This window comes from Notechis scutatus, chromosome 4 (assembly GCF_049901735.1).
Source record: "Notechis scutatus isolate UNSWTSFEM ecotype Mainland chromosome 4, rNotScu1.2, whole genome shotgun sequence".
Taxonomy (NCBI): Eukaryota; Metazoa; Chordata; class Lepidosauria; order Squamata; family Elapidae; genus Notechis; species Notechis scutatus.
This window is the reverse complement of record NC_142012.1, coordinates 85736560-85756002: the sequence shown is the minus strand read 5'-3', so window position 1 is coordinate 85756002 and position 19443 is coordinate 85736560. Positions and strand designations below refer to the sequence as shown.

The 19443-nt window shown below is 39.5% G+C and overlaps 1 protein-coding gene across 50 annotated transcripts in view; it reads right to left on the bottom strand.

Annotated features, from left to right (window-relative positions):
- SORBS1 (sorbin and SH3 domain containing 1) overlaps positions 1–19443 on the bottom strand; it is a 107793-nt gene that overhangs the window by 2099 nt on the left and 86251 nt on the right. For 17 of the 50 annotated variants that reach the window (XM_087964016.1, XM_087963986.1, XM_087963990.1 and 14 more), the window contains 10 exons: positions 17449–17606; positions 11173–11258; positions 8750–8917; positions 7456–7502; positions 6623–6737; positions 6381–6506; positions 5566–5745; positions 2810–2860; positions 1922–2109; positions 1325–1437 (listed from right to left, as the gene is read on the bottom strand). In XM_087964016.1, the coding sequence (XP_087820142.1) occupies positions 1325–1437; positions 1922–2109; positions 2810–2860; positions 5566–5745; positions 6381–6506; positions 6623–6737; positions 7456–7502; positions 8750–8917; positions 11173–11258; positions 17449–17606 (1232 nt within the window). Of the gene's footprint in view, positions 1–1324; positions 1438–1921; positions 2110–2809; positions 2861–5565; positions 5746–6380; positions 6507–6622; positions 6738–7455; positions 7503–8749; positions 8918–11172; positions 11262–17448; positions 17607–19443 lie in introns of all 50 variants that reach the window. The other 33 variants (XM_087963994.1, XM_087963995.1, XM_026672764.2 and 30 more) reach the window with 7 other exon arrangements.

Genomic DNA, 19443 nt, shown 5'->3' with positions numbered 1-19443 from the left:
ACATTAGGGAAGGAAGGAAGGCTGCTCCATTCCTGGGCAGTGGGACACAATTCCAAAAGTGACTGCCATTTACAATGCAGCCACCCAGAAAATGGTCGCTACCACATGATCTAGGAATGGATCAATTTGCCCTCCTTCCCCGAGTTCTGAAGAACTTCAAGAAGTGTGCATTGGTGACATGGTGTAAGGACGAGCTTCTCTGCTCTTCAAAAATAAGTATAGAATGTTGAAAACTTTGTATTTCAAAAGGAATCTTTTTATTGAAGGGAGGTAAAAGCACGTCAAAATTCAAAGCAGGATCTGAGGTCCCTCAGGGCATGTTACTAGGATAAAGAGAATTAGAGACCGCTCCCAACAGTCCGATGTGGATCCCACCAATCCGTAGGTGTGAAGATGTTATTATACCAGTGTCTCTGAGAAAGCAGATAAGGAAAGTTTCCCAGGGCTATCTTCCGGTGTTGCAATCCACATGTCCCCTTCTCCCCTTGCATCTCCCCAAGAGGTGAGAATTTTCCAGGCTTCTGGGGCACCCGACAATGGTTATAAACATGTAAAAGTTTATACAAAACACAATATAAGAAATAGGATATTTAAGAAACAGAGAGAGGAAAAGAATTAAATGTATCAAATCCAAATCCCCCCCTTTCTTCCATCGAAGAATGGCAGATACACGGAACTGACACATGGGGTGAGGAGGATGAGGGCATGGGGCCGGTGGGATGGGAAGCAGTCCGTGCCTGTGAAGATTCCGAGGGTTGGGAGAGTCCGTGCCCTAGAACTGAGGGCTCACTTAACCAGCCCCATGTTCATTTAATAACCACATCAGGAAGAGCAGGGATGGGGGGGGGGGGTCGTGAGGCAAAAGGCAGTCACATGGGCCCTTTGCTTAACAGCTGTCAATTATGGGCAGGCTCCTTTATCGCAGTCAGTTGAGGACTACCTGTGTGCTTATTTCTTGAAAATCTATACTTCTATTAAGGGGAAGTGAATAATATATATATATCAAGGTTGCCAAGTCTTAGATCATGTGGTTGGGGTCACCATCTTGACTTTCTTAAGCTCCCCTATGTGGACACCCCTACACTTCAAATAGTTAAGATTGAACAAAATTTCCCTGATAATGTTTTAAATAATTTCACTAATGACTTAATCAGATACATTCTGAAGTAGGGACATACTTCCACCTTCAAATATCTCTCTCTGTAAATCCCCTTTTTACCCTCTGTCACAATGTTGTAGCTTCCCAAGACAGCGATAATATCCCAGTTAAATGTCATGTGTATTGATTGGAATGCACAGCCAAATGCTGGCAAATTTTGCTTACCAACAAACCAGCCATCATCACACTTTTCCATAACATCTATGACATCTCCATCTCTTAACTCCAGTTCATCATCATTCTGTGGGATGTAGCTATAAAGTGCTCGATAGGTAAACCTGAAGGTTCATGATAGGGGGGGGGGGAGATGGCAACCGTCAAGTCTTTCCAACCATGCTGCTTCAAGTACAGAGCAAAAGAGGTAGTAAGGCACAAAACACACTAAAAACTATTCTAAATGGCCTTTCATTTTTACATGTATATACAGTGACTATGTAAAACTCATCCTGTGGTCTGCCAGTGTGACCTCAAAGCAAGATTGTGGTTTTTCTAAGTTATCTAAGATTCTCAACAAGAAAGGGAAGATCTTTTAATGTCATCACCAGCAGCGGTGAGTGGCTACATCAACAATTGCAGGATGTTTTTCTGGGAAAAAATGGATACTAAAACTTTCCTAGAACTGGGATATTATGATAGGGGACAACTAACTACATTGCTCAAACTGCAATATAAAATTAACATAACCCCAAATTCCTTGACCAGGAACTTTATTCTTTAAAAAATGAAAATAATCCACCAAATCTGCAGTCCAGGCAAACTTACATTTCTCGTGTGGCATGACTCCGGTCCAGGCCAGTTTCTAATGGCAGGACTTGTGGTTGCTGAGAAATGATGAAAGATGATTTATTGTCACTAAACGGCCCCTTATGACAAAAGACAGGCTGAGAAAGAGTGCTGCAGTAATGAACAGATTTTTCAGCAATGTTTAAGATCTCATTGCAAACCACTTCCTGGATAACAGTGATAGGACATAATAGCCATCCCGGGTGAGAACAGAACGAAGACAACAGGAAATGTGAGCAAGTCAAGACGACATGGGAAAGTCCAGAGGAAGCATTTAGCATGTCCAGCCAGACAACAGAATGGTAGATCCAGAAATATAATCCCAGTAGGAATGTGTAGAAGAAATCCAGGTTGTAAGCATAGAGAAACAGGCAAGATACAGAAGAATTGAGTATTTAGTTTTAAATTTCATAACACAGCAGCAAAAGAGATTGCAATTAGGCAGGAAGCATCTCACATTTAAAAAAAAATCCAAATCTGGGTATGAAATTTTGCCTCCGACATGCAATTTAAGTTTCCTAACAATGCAATATATCTCAGGCTGCACTTTTTCTTTATTCATAGCCAACTTTGAGAGAGACTCTGCATTCACTGAGCCACCAAATGATAGAAATTCAAACCCCAGTTGTGGCTTCTACAAAAGTGGGGCTTATAAGGACAACTAATTGGATTTCTCCATTTCTAATTGTACTGTCATCTGTGTTTGTAAAAACAGTCTAAAGACCTGGACACATGGAAACCCTTGTGCACAGCTGACAAACACACACACAAAACCTTGCTCAGCTCAGTAGTGCTGGCCCTTGTAGAGGGCTCAGAGAAGAACTGTGTGCAAATGAGGCTGCAGACAGGACTCTGGGGTGACCTTACCACATAGTTCTTTTCCGATTCTGTGAGTTCGGGTCCTGACCTCAGTGAAGGCTGTTTAATTGTTAAAGTACATGAGAAGGGAAAATTTTAGCACCGGCACCATTAACAGATTCAAATCTTACAAACAGCACAACATCAGATTTCCAACTTTAGATAGGTAATTGAAATAACAGGGCTGGATGCAGAGATAGGGAAGATGACACAAGAGGCACATTAACACAACATTTGAGGTCCCTTAGCAGGAAGAGGATGTCTCCTATTCCCTATGACCCCAGTTGGTACTATGGACCATTTTAATGATTGATTGATTGATTTAGCATGTAATTTTACATGTTAACCCCTGTAATTTTATCAGACTTCCAAATTTAGAGCATCTTGCAACCTACACTCATCACCAAAAGTAGTGGGGCCTTCAGTGTGAGTACAGGTATAACAAAGTAAAGTACTACTTCCACATAGTCAAGTTTATGGAATCTAGGTTAATGTTTGTGAATTAAAAGATAAATAAATTTAAACATCTCTCCTTTGAAAATACACAGGCAAGATGTGAATTGTAATGCTGTTTGCTGAGGGGCCTGCGGACAAAGTCCTCCTGAGTCATTGGAATTCCAAGGCATTAATTCTCACAAATAAGAAAACTAATAAGAAAGAGGGAGAGCAAGCAAAGTTACAACACAGATAAAGAATAAGCATCAAGCATTAGTGTCAGTTGTATAAAAGGAGTGGAATTTGCACCACAAAACTGGGATACATGTGCCCCCTTCTCTCTCCCTCCCCCATGCCCAGGATGGTGAATAAAAGACAGATGGCAACAAAAAGAAAAGAAAGCACAGCTCAGATTAATGAAAACAACATCAGGCTTCTTGATAACTCCCTGATGTTGCAAACCATTTTTGCTTTCATCCTGCCATTTTCTTCTTCAACCTTCTCAGTGCTCTCTGTCTCAACACCTCACTTTGTCCAGCTGTCCTCTTTTTCCTCTTGGTGCATTCACTCTTCCTTCGTGTATTTTCTTTGCAATTCAGTTTCTCCTTCTTAACTCTCACAGCAGTTGCTGGCATTTGTATTCCAACCTACCCCATATGGTGTTTGCAAGGGGTTCCTGTCCTGGGGAGGTGGACTAAAACATGGCCAAGAGCCTTTCTAACCCTTGGATTCTGTTTCTTTTGACATTCTGCAACATACCACGTTAGCTACTAGCCTTCTAGCAACATTCCTGTGTCTCCATCCATTTTCCCATCTTTAATACCAATTCTACTAATGATAACAAATTCACCTTGTTGCTGTAAGCCTATCTGAACATGACTCACCCCACCCCCAGGGCTCTGCCTGCCTGCCTGCCTGTCCCCTTTGTCCCCTTGGCAAAGCTAAAGAAACAAGGCTATTCTGGAAAGTTTTTGAGCCTGTTGCCATTTCCTTTTTCTATGTGTTTTGGGGGAGATGTTTAATTGAATGGTATGTTTTATGCAACTTTTCATATACTACTTGGAGAGTGGTAATATGGACAATATAAATGTATGTAAAAATTTTCTCATGGACCACCAGTGGTCCCCGGCCCACCGGTTGGCAACCACTGCTTTGGAAGGTCATGTACACACACACACACACACACACACACACACACACACACACACAGAGAGAGAGAGAGAGAGAGAGAGAGACCTATACTCATTCTCTGAATTGTAATTATTCTATTTCCATCTCTTGGTTATCCTTCAATCTCTTAGAAATATTAAAACAATTATCTTTTTTGGAGTAGAATGAAAACTGGCTGTAATTTAAGAGCTTCATCATCCAGATGTGGCTCCATCTAATTCAAAATTTTCTAATTGGGCTTTGTTCCTGGAAGTCATTGGGCCAGTCTTGGAAGTGGTTTACAAAAAAAAATCATAATCGGAAAAAAATTCATAACGAAAAAAAATTCAGACACCATCATTTTTGAAACCATATTTGCACCATATCTACAAATATGGTTCCAAAAATGATGCTCTCAGATTTTTTTTTAATCTCAGCTTTATAAAAAATAAAACAATGGCTTTGTAAAAAACAACAACAATGAAGGTATTCCAATATTTAAATAGTTCTGGGACAAAATGAACAGATGTTTTGGTACTTGGATAAGGAGATTTGGTGAATGTTATTAAACATCTGGCTTTGTTTTATTAAGAGGGTGTTTATCTACTTCTCTAATTGAAAATCCACCAGCATAGCCCACAGGAGTTCTGCTTTTCTGCAAACACAGTCCAGAATTACAAGCACATTTGTTCTCTTGGGACTTAATTAGCTTAAGCACTCCTGCAAACCTTCCTCTCACCCAAGGTTAATCCAACCATTAATGAAACATCCCTTGACAAACCCAGCCAGAGGCACCGCCACGTTAGACGAGCAGTTTTACTCTTTAACAGTCAGCAAGGTGGTGGCTTTTCTCTCTTCCTGCATGACCTAAAATGCTCGAGTTAAGGAACATTCCTGTTTTCTTGTTTCCCTACTGAAACCATATTTTAATCACAATCTGTGTCTGGAATCAGCCAACACAGGAGAATCTATGCATTCCATGTGGACAATCAGAGACAGCTTTGGATGAAATCACTCACTTCAATTCTGCTAAGGGATATTTTTAACCTATGTAGATTCTTTGTCATTCCAGAAGACATGGTTAAAAATGACAGAAGGCAATGATGGGAACCCTGCCCTAGGAAATAGACTAACAAAGCTTATTGGATGCTCTGCAAAGAACAGCAACACAAACAGGTTACCTGTGGAGAAGCCACGCTGCAATTTGGCGGTCGGTAAACATAGTCTGATGTGTCTTTCAGCACTGGTTGCTTAAGTATGTCCACATAAGAGCCAGGGAAGATGCCTTGGCGATGGGTGCCAAGGATTTTCCCTTCATACCAGTTCTCATCTACTTGTCGAATCAGTGTGATTCTTTCTCCCTGTAGATTAAAAAAAGAAACATGCTACTTACATATAAAGGCTGTATTTAGCGGATGCTCTGGGTTTGCCTGAAATGCCTACCTCGGTCAAAATGGATTTGATGTCTCCTTTCTATTAAATGCTTTTAATGATCTGGCTTGCATTTACAGTGCCTAAGAAAATGGCTTAACTTTTTGATCCAAAATTAAAATATTCAGAGTATAATGCATAGTTCACAAAGATACAAATTTTTTAAAAATGAGAAAGAAGTGATAGACATACATATATTTCCCATTTTGGCAAAATAATTCAGACTAGTTATTACATTTATAATAAATGCAAATAATTGGCATTTAGTTTCTTGCCTATCTCTAGTATCATCAATAATTGCATTTTTTTATCATTTAGATGCAAAACTAACACTATAGAAGTGAAAACAAATACACTTGTTGCATTGGACAAATGTCATATTATGTGACAACCTCAAACCTTCCGTTTTTAGAAAACTCTGTGCAAAATATCTTTTTTTAACTTTTTACATTTCCAATCTGCTGCTTAGAACATCCATTTGCTATGCTTTACAATTGGATTGATGTCAGAAGATTGCATGAGAAAGAAATGTTTCAAAATGATTTACAATAACTGCTATCTCTACCTTCCTGAAGGACATTTCCACAGCAGTATCTCCACTGAAACTGAATTTAGCAATTGCATTTCCATATTCCAAGATTTGCAGTGGTGATGTTTTTTTAGTTTGGATTTTTTCTGTTGGGTTAAGTAACTATAAAACAAAAGCAAAAGGTGTATGTAAAAATCTTAAAGAAGATAGATGGCTTTGATCTCGTGTTAGTCAGACCAGTCCTGACACCTTGGGTAACTTAATAAAAAAAACAGTACCTCTATGTAAGATAGTGGGAAGATGCCCACTCGGCCATGATGTTCGCCTTCATACCAGTTCTGATCAACCTGCTTGTAAATGTAAACAATATCACCTTTCTGTAATGGGAGTTCCCTGTAAATAACATATTAATTCATGTGTTAATTATTTTAATAAAATCTCATTAACATCAAATTTCAAATACAAATATTGTGTTAATTATTTTAATAAAATCTCATTAACATCAAATTTCAAACACAAATATTAACAACTGGGGAACATAACTGGAGAAACAAACATAAATATCTGCCCCCAAATTCTAAAGAACTGATTGCACTTGCAGTATTTAAAGACTGGCGGATCTTGGGATGGTGAATGGATGGATACTTGGTCAGAAGAGAAGTGGAAGAAGTTCGTTAAAGTAATGGATTTGAAACTGGAGGAATTAGAAATGGAACTGAAATTTCACCTGGAGAAGGTTTTAGGAGAAAGAAGGAGGTGGAGATAGAGATGGAGATGGAGATGGCAAATGGAACAAACATCTCGATGATGGCATTACATGATGGAAAGGATAGAAGCTGTACAAAGATGGCAGGCGATGATAAGGCATTAAAGGGGACAGAAAAGCTGCTGTGGCTTTCAGTGGAAGAGTAATGCTGGAGCAATAATGGTCACAATGGACAGTTGCATGCATTCCCTTGGTCAGAATAGCTGGCAATGTAAACAGTGTTGGACTGCATTGAAGGTGCAAAAGGGCAGCAAAAGAGTATATACTTAAATAATTATCAGAAGAAAGGAAATTGTTAAAACATAATGATATTATAGATATAGGGGGGAAATAACCAATACTCACTTTAATGTCTGGGCTTTAAAGTCAAACTTCACTCTGGCAGCTCTCATCTAGTAGTTGAAAATAGCACAATTTTTAAAAAATTGCCAAATCTTCAGAACATCATTTGAAAGGATACACACAACGTTACAAGCACACTTTCAAGAGTTTCCTTTCTTAAATGTGTGATGAATCTAGTCCCAATTCTTGAGCAACTAAGAGTGGTTAAACCTTCATATAGACCTAGTACGTCTACTACTAAAATAAGAGAGCTAGACTTTTCAAGGGAGCACGACTTCAGTCTTTTCAGCAAGTTTGTAAATTTGCAAAGTCAGCAGAATCAAAATGAATACCACAGTTGAAGAATGTGTAGCCTTTATGAAAAGTAAAGAAAAAAAAACAGAAGTAGGCATTACTAAGTAAATTAAATGTGTTTTGAGTGAATGGTTAGACTCTCCTTAAATGGAGAGGCAGTGATAAATTGAACTCTGATGATCCTACTCCAGAAGGCAACAGTCTGAATTGCAAATGTGATCCCTAGAATGAAATGGCCTTCTAAAATGTGTAGTGGGTAGCTTGGTAGACCCAGAGAAGCCAAGCAACATACAATACTGTATCTTTATGAGTGCAATGGAAGCATCCTGATACATTTTACAGAACCCAGGAATGATCATTTGTTCCTGATCACCTGGAATTAGTGGCAGAAAGAAATAAAGACAGGGATTTCACATAGCTTTCCCCACCAGAAAGATAAATACATTTTAATGTAAAACATGGCTTCTTGTCACCTTTACTTTCAGTGAAAGCAAGTTAATCTGTTCTCTTAACATATGACTCCCTGCAGAGCAAGTTCTTTCTTTTGCCTCTTTAAAACAAGATCATTTATTTTGCCTGACCTAAAGATTCTTAACGATAAAAACTACAGAAAGAATAATGTTATGGAGTGCACAGTGCATAACCAAACTGCATGATCAGGAGCCACAAGACAATTAGACGTCTAAGCAGATGGCGCAGATAAAGAGAGAAGGAAGCATTCTCTACAGTGCAAAAGATGAAGCAAATGTTTGCTGGTTGGCAATAAAAGTAACTGCTGTTTTAAAAGAGGCATGCATCACAGTTGTGCACAAGTATTCCTTACTTAGCAGACATGCATTAAAATATGCAGTTTTCTGTAGGATTATGTAGAACAAGGTCAAAGCAGATTCTAAGTGAAAACAAAATCAACACTTGGGACAGCTAACGTTGGCCAAAAAGCAGAATGCTATGAAAAGCAACTATGAATTGGGTCAAGCAGCAGAGTGAGGCAACCACAACAGACCTCTGACCCAGATTTCCTTTTGATTGTATCGTCTCTAATTAGAAGGTCCCCAAAGCGCTCATTAGTGATAAACTGATGGTGCGTAGGAATGACCCCTGTGTGCCTTCTGGCTGCAATATCAGCCTCTTCTTGCTCACGTTTAAGTCGTCTCTGGTCCTCTAAAAGTTTCTGCCATAAAATTGCATAAAATGGGCAATAAATCATCCAATTTACAACAATTTAATATCGGCAAAAAATTAAAAAAAACAAAATAAAGAGTATACAATGTCTCCACTACAGCCCCAAAGTAAGCTCAAAGAAACAATTATTACATACAATATATGAAACCAGATTGAAATAATCAAAAGAAGAATAGTTGGGATGTTTGTAGAAGATGGGTCAGGTTCACTAGCCATTTCCATTATCCTCCTCTTTCTTAATGACAGTCACACTGAAGATTCACTGCTTATGTAGCCAAAATAGCACTACCCACAACAGAAAGCTTATAGACATATCATTTTTAAAATCAAGCTCTCAAAATATAGTCCACTAAGGAAGTTCAAGAGGACAATAAGCTGGGTACCAGCCTCCATGGCAAGGACTTCATCTCCATTGCCAAACTGCCAGTCTTCCTTTCAGTTTCTCAACTGCAAAGAAACCAAGTTAGAACAAAATCCCTATGAAGAAGAACTGCAGCCTTCAAACATCTGGATGTTTGTTCATAAAAAGAAAGTCCCACTTTGGCAGACCGCTATTGACATTACTGTTATGTTAATGCAACGTTTTCCCAAACAATGCTGTGTAGTAATCGTGGTCTATGTTAACTGCATAATTCAAGGTTAATTGTTGTCTTTGTACTGGAAACACATTTAAAAACTTCAGAGCAAGAAATGAGTGCAGACTTACCAAGATACAAAATGAAAGATATAGTTATCAGAAACCAAGCTACCTTCCCAGAGGGATTCTGTAGAATCCCACAGAGTTTCTTTGACTCAAGATGATGCCGAAGTCTGATGCTTTGCTTTATAAGTAGCACATAATCTTCTTATGCCACTTTTAAAAAAACTTATATTTTAAGGCTCACGGTATGAATTGCTGGATATCAAGGGGCACAAATGCTACTCATTGGCACCACCACAGGATAATCAAATCAAAGACCGAATTCCAAGATTGTCATCTTGGAATTTAGCATCACATATTTGAGAGGGGAAACAAATTTTTTTTAAAGGCATTCTAAAATTAAATCCTGAAAACAGAATCAATTTAATATGCTTAAAAATTTCCTTCTCAAGTTCAGGAGACATCAAAGAAGCTTTCATAATTCTCCCTTTTGTGCCTGTTTTCCAAAAAGGTTAGATTGAGCACAAATTTGCTTTAAGTCAATCAATCTATCACATAATGATAACATGATTTCCTTGTCACCTTTTAACAAGCTAGTGAAAGATTTTCACAGAGAAGTAAGGATTAAGGCACGTATACCAATTACTGCAGGTAAAAGTATGAACAAATGCAATTTTACTTTACAGATTCCTGCTGTTTCCAGGCTTCAGATAACTATAATTCTGTGATCAATGCATCTTAACCATTTTTGTTCTGCTCCATCCCCTAACTGTCCTTTCTCTCAGCAATGAGCGATGGAAAAATCTTCCTGTTCTTTATTGCTTGAAACTCTGGAGGGAGGAGGGAAATCCCCATTAAAGATGTTCCTCTGAATATCAGAGGGTTCTTATGCAAGAGAAGGAATTCTGGCTAGATTCTGCAATGCTCTTGGCAGATACACAACCACTACTTAATGGTGTTCCAGGTTTTCTTCTGTTTCTAAAGCAGACATAGGCAACCACTCTGAACTATGCTGACATAAAAATGATGAAACATGCATTTTCATATGTAAGTAATGGATTTCATTTTGTGACATCAGCTTATTTTGTCACTTCCCCCTCCTTACCCCTATTGCAGATACCTATGGTTAGAGCTGAACTATGGTCACCACGGGTGCTTCAAGAGGCCATTCACCATGCAATTCTAACTTTCCTATACAAAGCAACAGAAAAAGATGTGGGCTTGTGTGATTGGTGAGCGTGACAACCAAACTGGGAAGGATAACAATGACAACCACTCCAAAACTTTGCTGGACTGATTAAGTCTTACTTTGAGGCCGATCCCTGTAGGCTTACTTCCAAGTGAACAATATTGCACTCAATTTTGTCTTGGTTACCAATGATAGCCAAACCTTGTGATGAAAATCAGCTGTTTCCTCTAGTACTCTGTTCTTTAGCACTCTTTCAGGTGCAACTGTTGATTTATTTACAAATATATCCCAATCTTACATTGTCAGGGCAATTAATAAATGTCAACTTGGAAGTTTTGCTTATGATCAAATATTGTTCCACTTTTCATCTACTATATTGATTTTGTGAAAATATTATCTCTAACAGGAAGATTACCTCTTTATCACTGCTGCGCTTTTGGAATATTTCTTCAGGACTCTCTATATAATCGAGTGTTGCAAAATGTCTTGGTGATTCTGAATCTACTTTAAAACAACACAATGTCATTAAAATAAATGTACAAAAAGCATCGAGAAAACAAAAAAAACCCTTTATTTGGCTCAATTAATTTAGAATAACATCTTGTTTTGCTAAATAATAGACAAACAAACTATTAATTGAAAGAACAAAGTTTAAGCCCATAAAAAGACTCATCAAAGAAAACTATTTTTGTTCAGCAATTATCATTTAATATTGCTAAGGAAGGGTGCTTAATTGCATGCAATAATACTGACACATATACACTCACCCACACATCTACAGGTAGATGTGTGGGTGAATGTATATAGATGAGTGTATATAGATGAGTGTATATAGATGAGTGTATATAGATGAGTGTATATAGATGTGTGGATGTGTGCATCTACAGGTAGATGTGTGGATGAACATAAAACAGATACTTCACAAGAATGGAAAAAACTGTTCTTAGACGTTGGGTTTATTAATTTTGTTCCTTAGGGATGCAAATTATAAGGATTTTAAGCTGGTTTCCATAAATAAATCACCTTCTAAATGATGGCATTTTGGACAAACTGCTTTGATGTTGGTTAGAAGGATAGCAGAAATGATTTCTCAGTAGCTGAGCCAAGTCCTGAAATGTAAGCAGGACAGGACATACAAGGAGAAGAACGAACACAGTAGAGGGGATTAAAAAAAAAAACAGGAAAGGAAAAAGAGGTAGAAATGGTAAAGTTCATCAAAATACCACATCCAGAGGACGTCCTCAGTTTCTTTGGAAGGGTGGGGGGGAGTTCTTGCTCATGTTGGAGTTGGATTAAGAAGCAAAAGGAAAATTACCAAACACATTTGCAGTGTCCAAATCAAAAACAGGGCAGTTTGGCCAAGTTTTAAGATTCAGAAAGTGGCTCATCTTATGATGATATCCCAACAGAAGAGACATTTGAGAGCTGAGATTTTCTTTAGCACTTGCCATGTTTTCCTGCTTGACTGAGGGCTAGTTTGGATCCCACAACTGGACAACGATGAATCTCTTGGGCAAAATTGAGGAAACTGCACCGTTAGACCTTTTTCTAGCTGAAAAGGCTCACAAAACATTCATAGGAAGCTGGTATTGGACAATTTCCTTTGGCAGACTCTTTTCCTAACCATGTCTCTTGTTGCACCCAGTGGTGGGATTCAACTGGTTCCCAATGGTAGATAACTTTTTGTGCAGTTTACGAACTGACTGAATTGCCCAGCCCCTCGCCCCTCCCCTCCCAACCCCTTGCCCCTCCCCTCCCAGCCTGGCCTGAGAAGACAAGGCCAATGGCAGGGGAGAGAGACCTACTCTGGCCTACCATGCTCCGCCAAAGGGCTGCTTCAGAGTGGGAACACAGTGAGGCTCGGCTGCCTTTTGGGCCCAGCTTTTGGCTTCTGCAGGCCTCTGGGCAGCCCAAGAGAAAATGCCTGGTTTGGGCACACAGGACTCCACGATGGAGCCCTTCCCGGGGAGCAAAGCCTTGGATGACCTGACCTGTCCCAAAGACCTCGAGGGGTTCCAGAATTTCCATGCTGGCCTGAGCACCCTGCCCTTCAGATCCCAACTGGGCTGACGCCCAGTTCGGGACAGATCAGGTCTTCCAAGGCTTTGCTCCCCAGGAAGGGGTCCATCGTGGAGTACTGTGTGCCCAGACTAGGCGCTTCCTCTCGGCCCTCCCACCTTGCAGGAGGCGGTGGGAAGAGGAAGTGTGTGGCTGGGAAGGCTGCCTGCAGTTCTTGCAGACAAAACCAGGATGTCTGCGAACCCACAAGTGAGTCACAGGCCCTGCAGGGGTGGGGAGAGTTTCTGGGGGTAAGGATTAGGAGGGACATGATAATTGTCTTCCAGTATTTAAGGGGCTGTCACAAAGAAGAGGGGATTGTCTTATTCTCCACAGATAATGGGTGGAAACTTATTAAAGGGAGATTTATCCTAGAAGTAAGGAGCAATTTCCAAACAGGGAGAACAATTAATCAAAGGAACAGCTTGCCTCTCAAAGTTGTAGGTGCTCCATCACAAGAGGTTTTCAAAAATAGACTGGACAAACAAAAATAGACTGGGATGTATGAGGTCTTCTGCCTTGAGCAGAAGGTTGAACAAGAAGACCTTCAAGATACCTTCTAGCCCAAGGGTCTGCAACCTGCGGCTCTAGAACCGCATGCAGCTCTTTTGCGCTCTGCTGCTGCTCCTGGTCAGTTGATCCCACCACTGGCTGGCCTCTCCCCTCCCCGTCATTCCTCACCTGGCCTCAGAAGGTAAGGGGGATGGCGGGGGATGGAGACTCGTTCCCTATTCCAGAGCAGGAGGCGATTGGGTGGGAGTGAGTGATGTCGAGTGACGCCCACGCAGTCACATCGGTTGTTAAATTATTGGCTCCCGGTGTTTTATTTTCTGTGGGAAACAGGTCCAAATGGCTCTTTGAGTGTTTAAGGTTGCAGGCCCCTGTTCTAGGTCCTTGGTGCAATTTTGGAGAAGTGTCAAGAGAAATGCTAAAAGGGCAATCAGCTTGGGATTAAATTCCAAATGAAATTGGGTCTTCAGGGTAAGGAGACATGAAGAACTTTCAACACAGGTTTTAAAAAAAAATAAATAAAAGGTTTCTAAAAAAGAATCCTCCTAATGCCGCGACAAGATTCAATCCCCCCCCGTATGTTTCCACCGTAGTGTATTCTATAAAATCTATTAAGACCCCCCCACGTGAGTGTCTAGAGGCAGCTCTTTAACTCATTATTCCAGGGTCCTAATGAGGGTCTTAGTGTATTTCGTTTAGGAATAACAGAATAACAGAGTTGAAAGAGACTTTGGAGGTCTTCTAGTTCAACTCCCTGCTCAGGCAGGAAAACTGAGGATGCCAAAATCTGAGTGGAGGGCCTGGGAAAGGGTCAGAATAACAGAATAACACTTATAAGGAACCCGGGGGGGGGGGACGTCTCCATACCATTTTGGAGAAATGGCTGTCCAGTCTTTTATTAAAAACCTCCAGTGATCGAGCACCAGAACTTCTGGAGATAAGCAATTCCACTGGTTAATTGTTCTCACTGTCAGGAAGTTTCTTTCTAGTTTTATGTTGCTTCTCTTTTTGTTCAGTTTCCATCCATTGCTTCTTGTTTTGCCTTCTGCTGGTTTGGAAAATACATGCCCCCCCCCCCCCTGTTTTGTGACCTGCCTATCACATTCTTGGGCAAAGCATATGAGCCATTTCCTCCTTTCAGTGGTCCATGAAAATACATCTATGGTATGTAGATGCAGACAATAAAGTCAAAAAAGGTGAAGAACATTTTTACAGAACTATAGATATGTTGAGGCCTTTGAGGTGAGCAGCCAGGAGGCGAGACAAGGCTGTGTGTGACAAGGAGTGTCTGAGAGGGGAGGGGCGAGGCAGAGCGAGTCATGGCAAGAAGTGAGGCACCCCTCAACGTGACTGATGTCGAGTTGGCCACGCCCACCCAGTCACATGACCACCCAGCCATGTCTATCCAGCGGGTCATTAGGGCAGAGAACCGGTTGTTAAATTATTTGAATCTCACCACTGGTTGCACCTTAGTATTGCTACAAGTTTGGGATGAGGTAACAGCTAAACTGGCAATATCCTTTTGTGCCAATTCTATTTAAAAAACCACAAGTATTGAAGGGTTAATATCACAAATGCAGTAAGTTAAGAGAAAGTATGCTTGGAGATTGTTCCAAAGTCTTCCAGTGAGACTAGATTCCCTTCTTTCTTTCAGTCTTCCTCAAACTGGGATGGAATTCCTTTCACACTACAAAATCAAAAAGGAGTCCATGTTGATCGACTTGATGTGTGATTTTATACAGCCTGGTAAAATCCTTCCCCTTCTTTTGGATGTTTGTGGTTTACTTTCAGCACAATCTTTTTCTTGCTATTAATTAATAAACTGTAGAGGTTTTCTCAGCTTTCTATTTTCCCATTAGTTTAATTTAGTTTACTTTACTTTATAGTCATTGCACTTCGTACAATGAAATTAAATGCCATCTTCAGTGTAAATTATAACTATAAAACACAAACATACATCCTTCACATTCTATACAATTGAATTGAAAACCCGATATTGCATTAATTATACAGTAGAATTCAATATAGTTACTGCCCTGGGATAGAAGCTGTTATTCAGCCTATTTGTCTTTGTTTTTATTATCCTGTACCATCTGCCAGATGGTAATCGTTCAAAAAAAGGGTTCGCAGGATGAGATGGATCTTTGAGAATGTTTTGAACTTTCTTAAGGCAGTGGGAGGCTCTTCCAAACAGGAGAGAGGGCAACCCATGATCCTCTGGGCAATGACGTTAACCCTCTGGAGTGCTGTCCTATCTGCCACTGTGCAATTGGCAAACCATACACAGGTGCAGTAAGTTAAGATACTCTCTATGGTACAGCGGTAGAAGGTCACCAGCAGTTTTTCATTCAGTTGTTGTTTCCTGAGAAGTCTCAGGCAGTATGATTTCTGCTGGGCCCTTTTGACCAGGGCTGCAATGCAAGTGCCCCTGGTCAGGTCAGCTTTTATGGTAACACCCAGAAACTTAAAACTGCCCATTTGCTCCACTCGGTCTCCATTGATAAGCAAGGGTTGGATGTCTGATCTGTTTCTTCTATAGTCCACTGTAAGCTGCTTGGTCTTATTGGTGTTAAGGACCAAGTTATTGTCTCCACACCATTAAAGCAACCGATCCACCTCATCTCAGTAGGCAGACTCATCACCACACCCAGAGATGAGCTCCACCACTGTTGTATCATCTGCAAATTTAGTAATAGTATTATAGTAGCGTGAGTGCTTTCCCCACCACAAAATAGATGGAATAGTAAATGGGATGTGAGCAATGTAGACATTTCCCTCTTACCTGATGCAAATCTCTTTCTGTAAACTTCATTAAGTGGAATGTGTAATTAAAACTGCTCCAATTTTATGAGCATTCTGACCTTATGAACAGTTAATTGGTAATCAACTACTATTTCAACAAGCATTGGTTATAACTCCAAGCCATTTAGAATCTATTAAATGGGTGGCAACAGAATACATATATAATTTTTAAAAAACACAATTTGTTCCTATAATAAAAAACTCTTAAATTTCATATTTTTTCAGTCGAAGAATAATGAATTTTATCTTCATTTTGAATTTTGATTTCCAAGACATTAACTATCTCACTCAGTTATGTGATCTATAATCTGCTAAGCGTCCCTGACAGCTTCTCATCCAATCCAACTCACTTATAAAATACAGAAGAGCAAAAGGCCAGGGACAAATTTTGTGATGATCCACTTGCTTCTTCTCTAGAAGTAGGTGAGAAATGATGGGTGGGAACTCAGAATACCTGTGCATCCACTTAATTGTCTTGCCATCCAAGACAGAATGAAGTAGCTTGTTAACAAGTAATGACATGGGAATTTTGTCAAATGGTTTGCTGAAGCAAACCGCTCAATGCCTCAAATTGTCCCATAAACTTATCATGGAAGTCATTCATTTAAAAATGAATAAAATTGGCTTGGCAAAAATTGTTTTGACAAAACAATTATCAACATCTGGTAATATTCACACTGTTTCCAAGGTATTTACAGATCAGTCACTTTAGGATCTGCTCAAAATATCCCCCCTCTGTAGTTCCCAAATTCTCTTCTTCCTCCTCTTCAAAATGGAGGTAACATTAGCTGTTACTCAGCACCCAGCACTTCATATAATCTTGTGAATGTATTTGATAAACTTTATAATAGTTTGGCAAACCACCAAGATGTTCTTTCAATACTCTGAATTATTCTGGACGTAGAGATTTAACTTCATACACTTGGATTTCTGAGCAGAGGCTATTTTTTAAAACACAGAATGGAATTCTTCTTCCAGTTCTATTGCTTCTGGTCCTTCTGAAGAAACTGAATTTTTGATTGCTATATTTCCAATCACAGAAGTCAAAGACAAATGCTGTGACACCAAACCAAGGAAGAGAAATGTTTTATCTAACACATTCTAAGTTAATGACAATGTGATCATGATCACAATATTAAGGGTTCATACGATAATGAGCCAAAGTCTGTGATCTCACCACCCTTTTTTTTACGGAAGCTGCTGTTAGATACAAAAACATTCAGGCTTTTCTTTAAATTATGGCATGTGGAATCTTGTGTAAGTGCAATACCATGTTATACATTTATTCTTCATAGTTTGATCACAACAATGTTTACTTTACCTTTTGTGGATGCTGAACTGGATGGACGCTTCAAGCCACTCAACCCTTGCAATGGGATATCTCCTCCTTCCAAAACACTTTTATAAATCTGTCTTTCATTTCCCAGCCCTGTGGAATGTCCAAATTCTGTTTCCAACTCTCTTTTTACAGGACGGTAGCTGGTATATAAGAGGGAAGACATATTTTCTCAGCAACTAACAGCAACTTATTAAACAAAACATCTGGACACATGCTGTCAATATTCTGGTACCCCAAGAAAACTGCTAAAGGCACCACATCAGATTAATTTCAGGAATTGCACAAAAATATGCAATCCATGGCAAGCCTGTTATGAGGCATATGATTTGACTCACCACAAGAAAGAAAAATGAGTGGAATAAGGTTTGTCTTCATCAAATGAAATGCTTTTTAAACGTTTAACTCAGACCCTCACTAAATTCAAATATTATAACACCCACTTTTTGCCATTTAAAATATGAAAATAAAAATTAACTATTTTGTTAGATTGAATTATTTTTTGATAAAATTTAATATTAATCTTCTAATGTCAGATATTTTCAGAACCTGCAATGAGTGAAGTATATTTTGGGACAGGAAATTTCTCTGACTTAGGTTGACTCCCTCTTCCTACACTCTTCCTTCGCTGCTCTCGGTTTACCAATACAAAAGATCTGGCTCTCTCTATCTTTGCCTCTTTCCACTGAGTATCTGAACTCTGTCCAACAAGTCTAATTAACCCCTAAGCTTTTTCAAAGGAAACAAAGTGCTAGGTCAGCCATAAAACAGACATAAGGAATGCTGATTCAGAGAAACGAAGGCGCTGAGAGGCAAATAATTTTGTAGAAGTAGCATCTCAGCAAGATACATTTAAGATCCTTCTGAATGATAAAATCATAGGGCTGGAAGGGACCTTTTCTTTAACTTGAGTTTAGCTCAAGTATTCACCACAATAGTTCATAAATTTATGGAGGTCTTCTAGTCCAACCCCCTAACCACGGTGATGGAAACCCCCAAAACTCCATGAGGCAAGCTGGTCTGTTGTAATGACGAGGCAGTCGATTTGTTTGATCATGAACAACTGAATCATGATGATCTTTATTGGAGTCTAGTCTTGCATTTATACACATTTTTAGTTATCCTCCATCACTGGTTAACTTTGGTTACTGCTTAACTTTCGTTACTGTTTAGCACAGTAATCCATACAATTAATTATCTCTAGTTAAAGTCTAACATATGTTTACTTCCTCTCTCTAATCCTCCTTTAGATTAGTGACTTTGTTTACCTGAGTTGTATTTGCTTGGAAACATTCTTTATCTGAGGTTTGCCATCCGAGATTGGAACATTCCTGCAATTACAACTCTACACTGGTCCACTGATTAATTGTTCTTTCTGTCAGGAAATTCATTTCCATGTTGGATCTCCCTCTGATGAGTTTCTGCTTTCTCTTCATTAGGCTATAAACATACCTAGTTCCTTAACCATCCTTCATATGATTTAGCCCGACGAACAATTGAGGGAATGTCTAGTCTAATGAAGAGGGGGGCAAGGGGATAGCAGTTTCCCAATACTTGAAGGACTACCACAGAGAAGAGAGGGTAGACCTACTCTCCAAACCAACTCAGGGCAGGACAAAAAATAATGGGTGGAAGATCATTAAAGAGAAATCCACCCTAGAACTAAGGAGAAATTTCCTGACAGTGAAAACAATTAATCAACTGAACAGCTTACCTCCTGAAGTTGTGGTGCTCCATCATGGAAGGTTTCAAGAAGAGACCGGACAGCCATTTGACCTGGCTTTGTAGGGTTGCCTGCTCGAGTAACGGACGAGAAGACCTCCAAGGTATTTTCTAAAGCTATTATTCTATGTTCTATGACTATAGTTAATTAGTGACTGGAAACCTCTTATGGATTATACACTGAAAAAAGAATGAACTGGTGATTTATGGGTTTGATGATTAGAAAGGATAGAAGGGGAAAGAAGGAAATTATGGTAT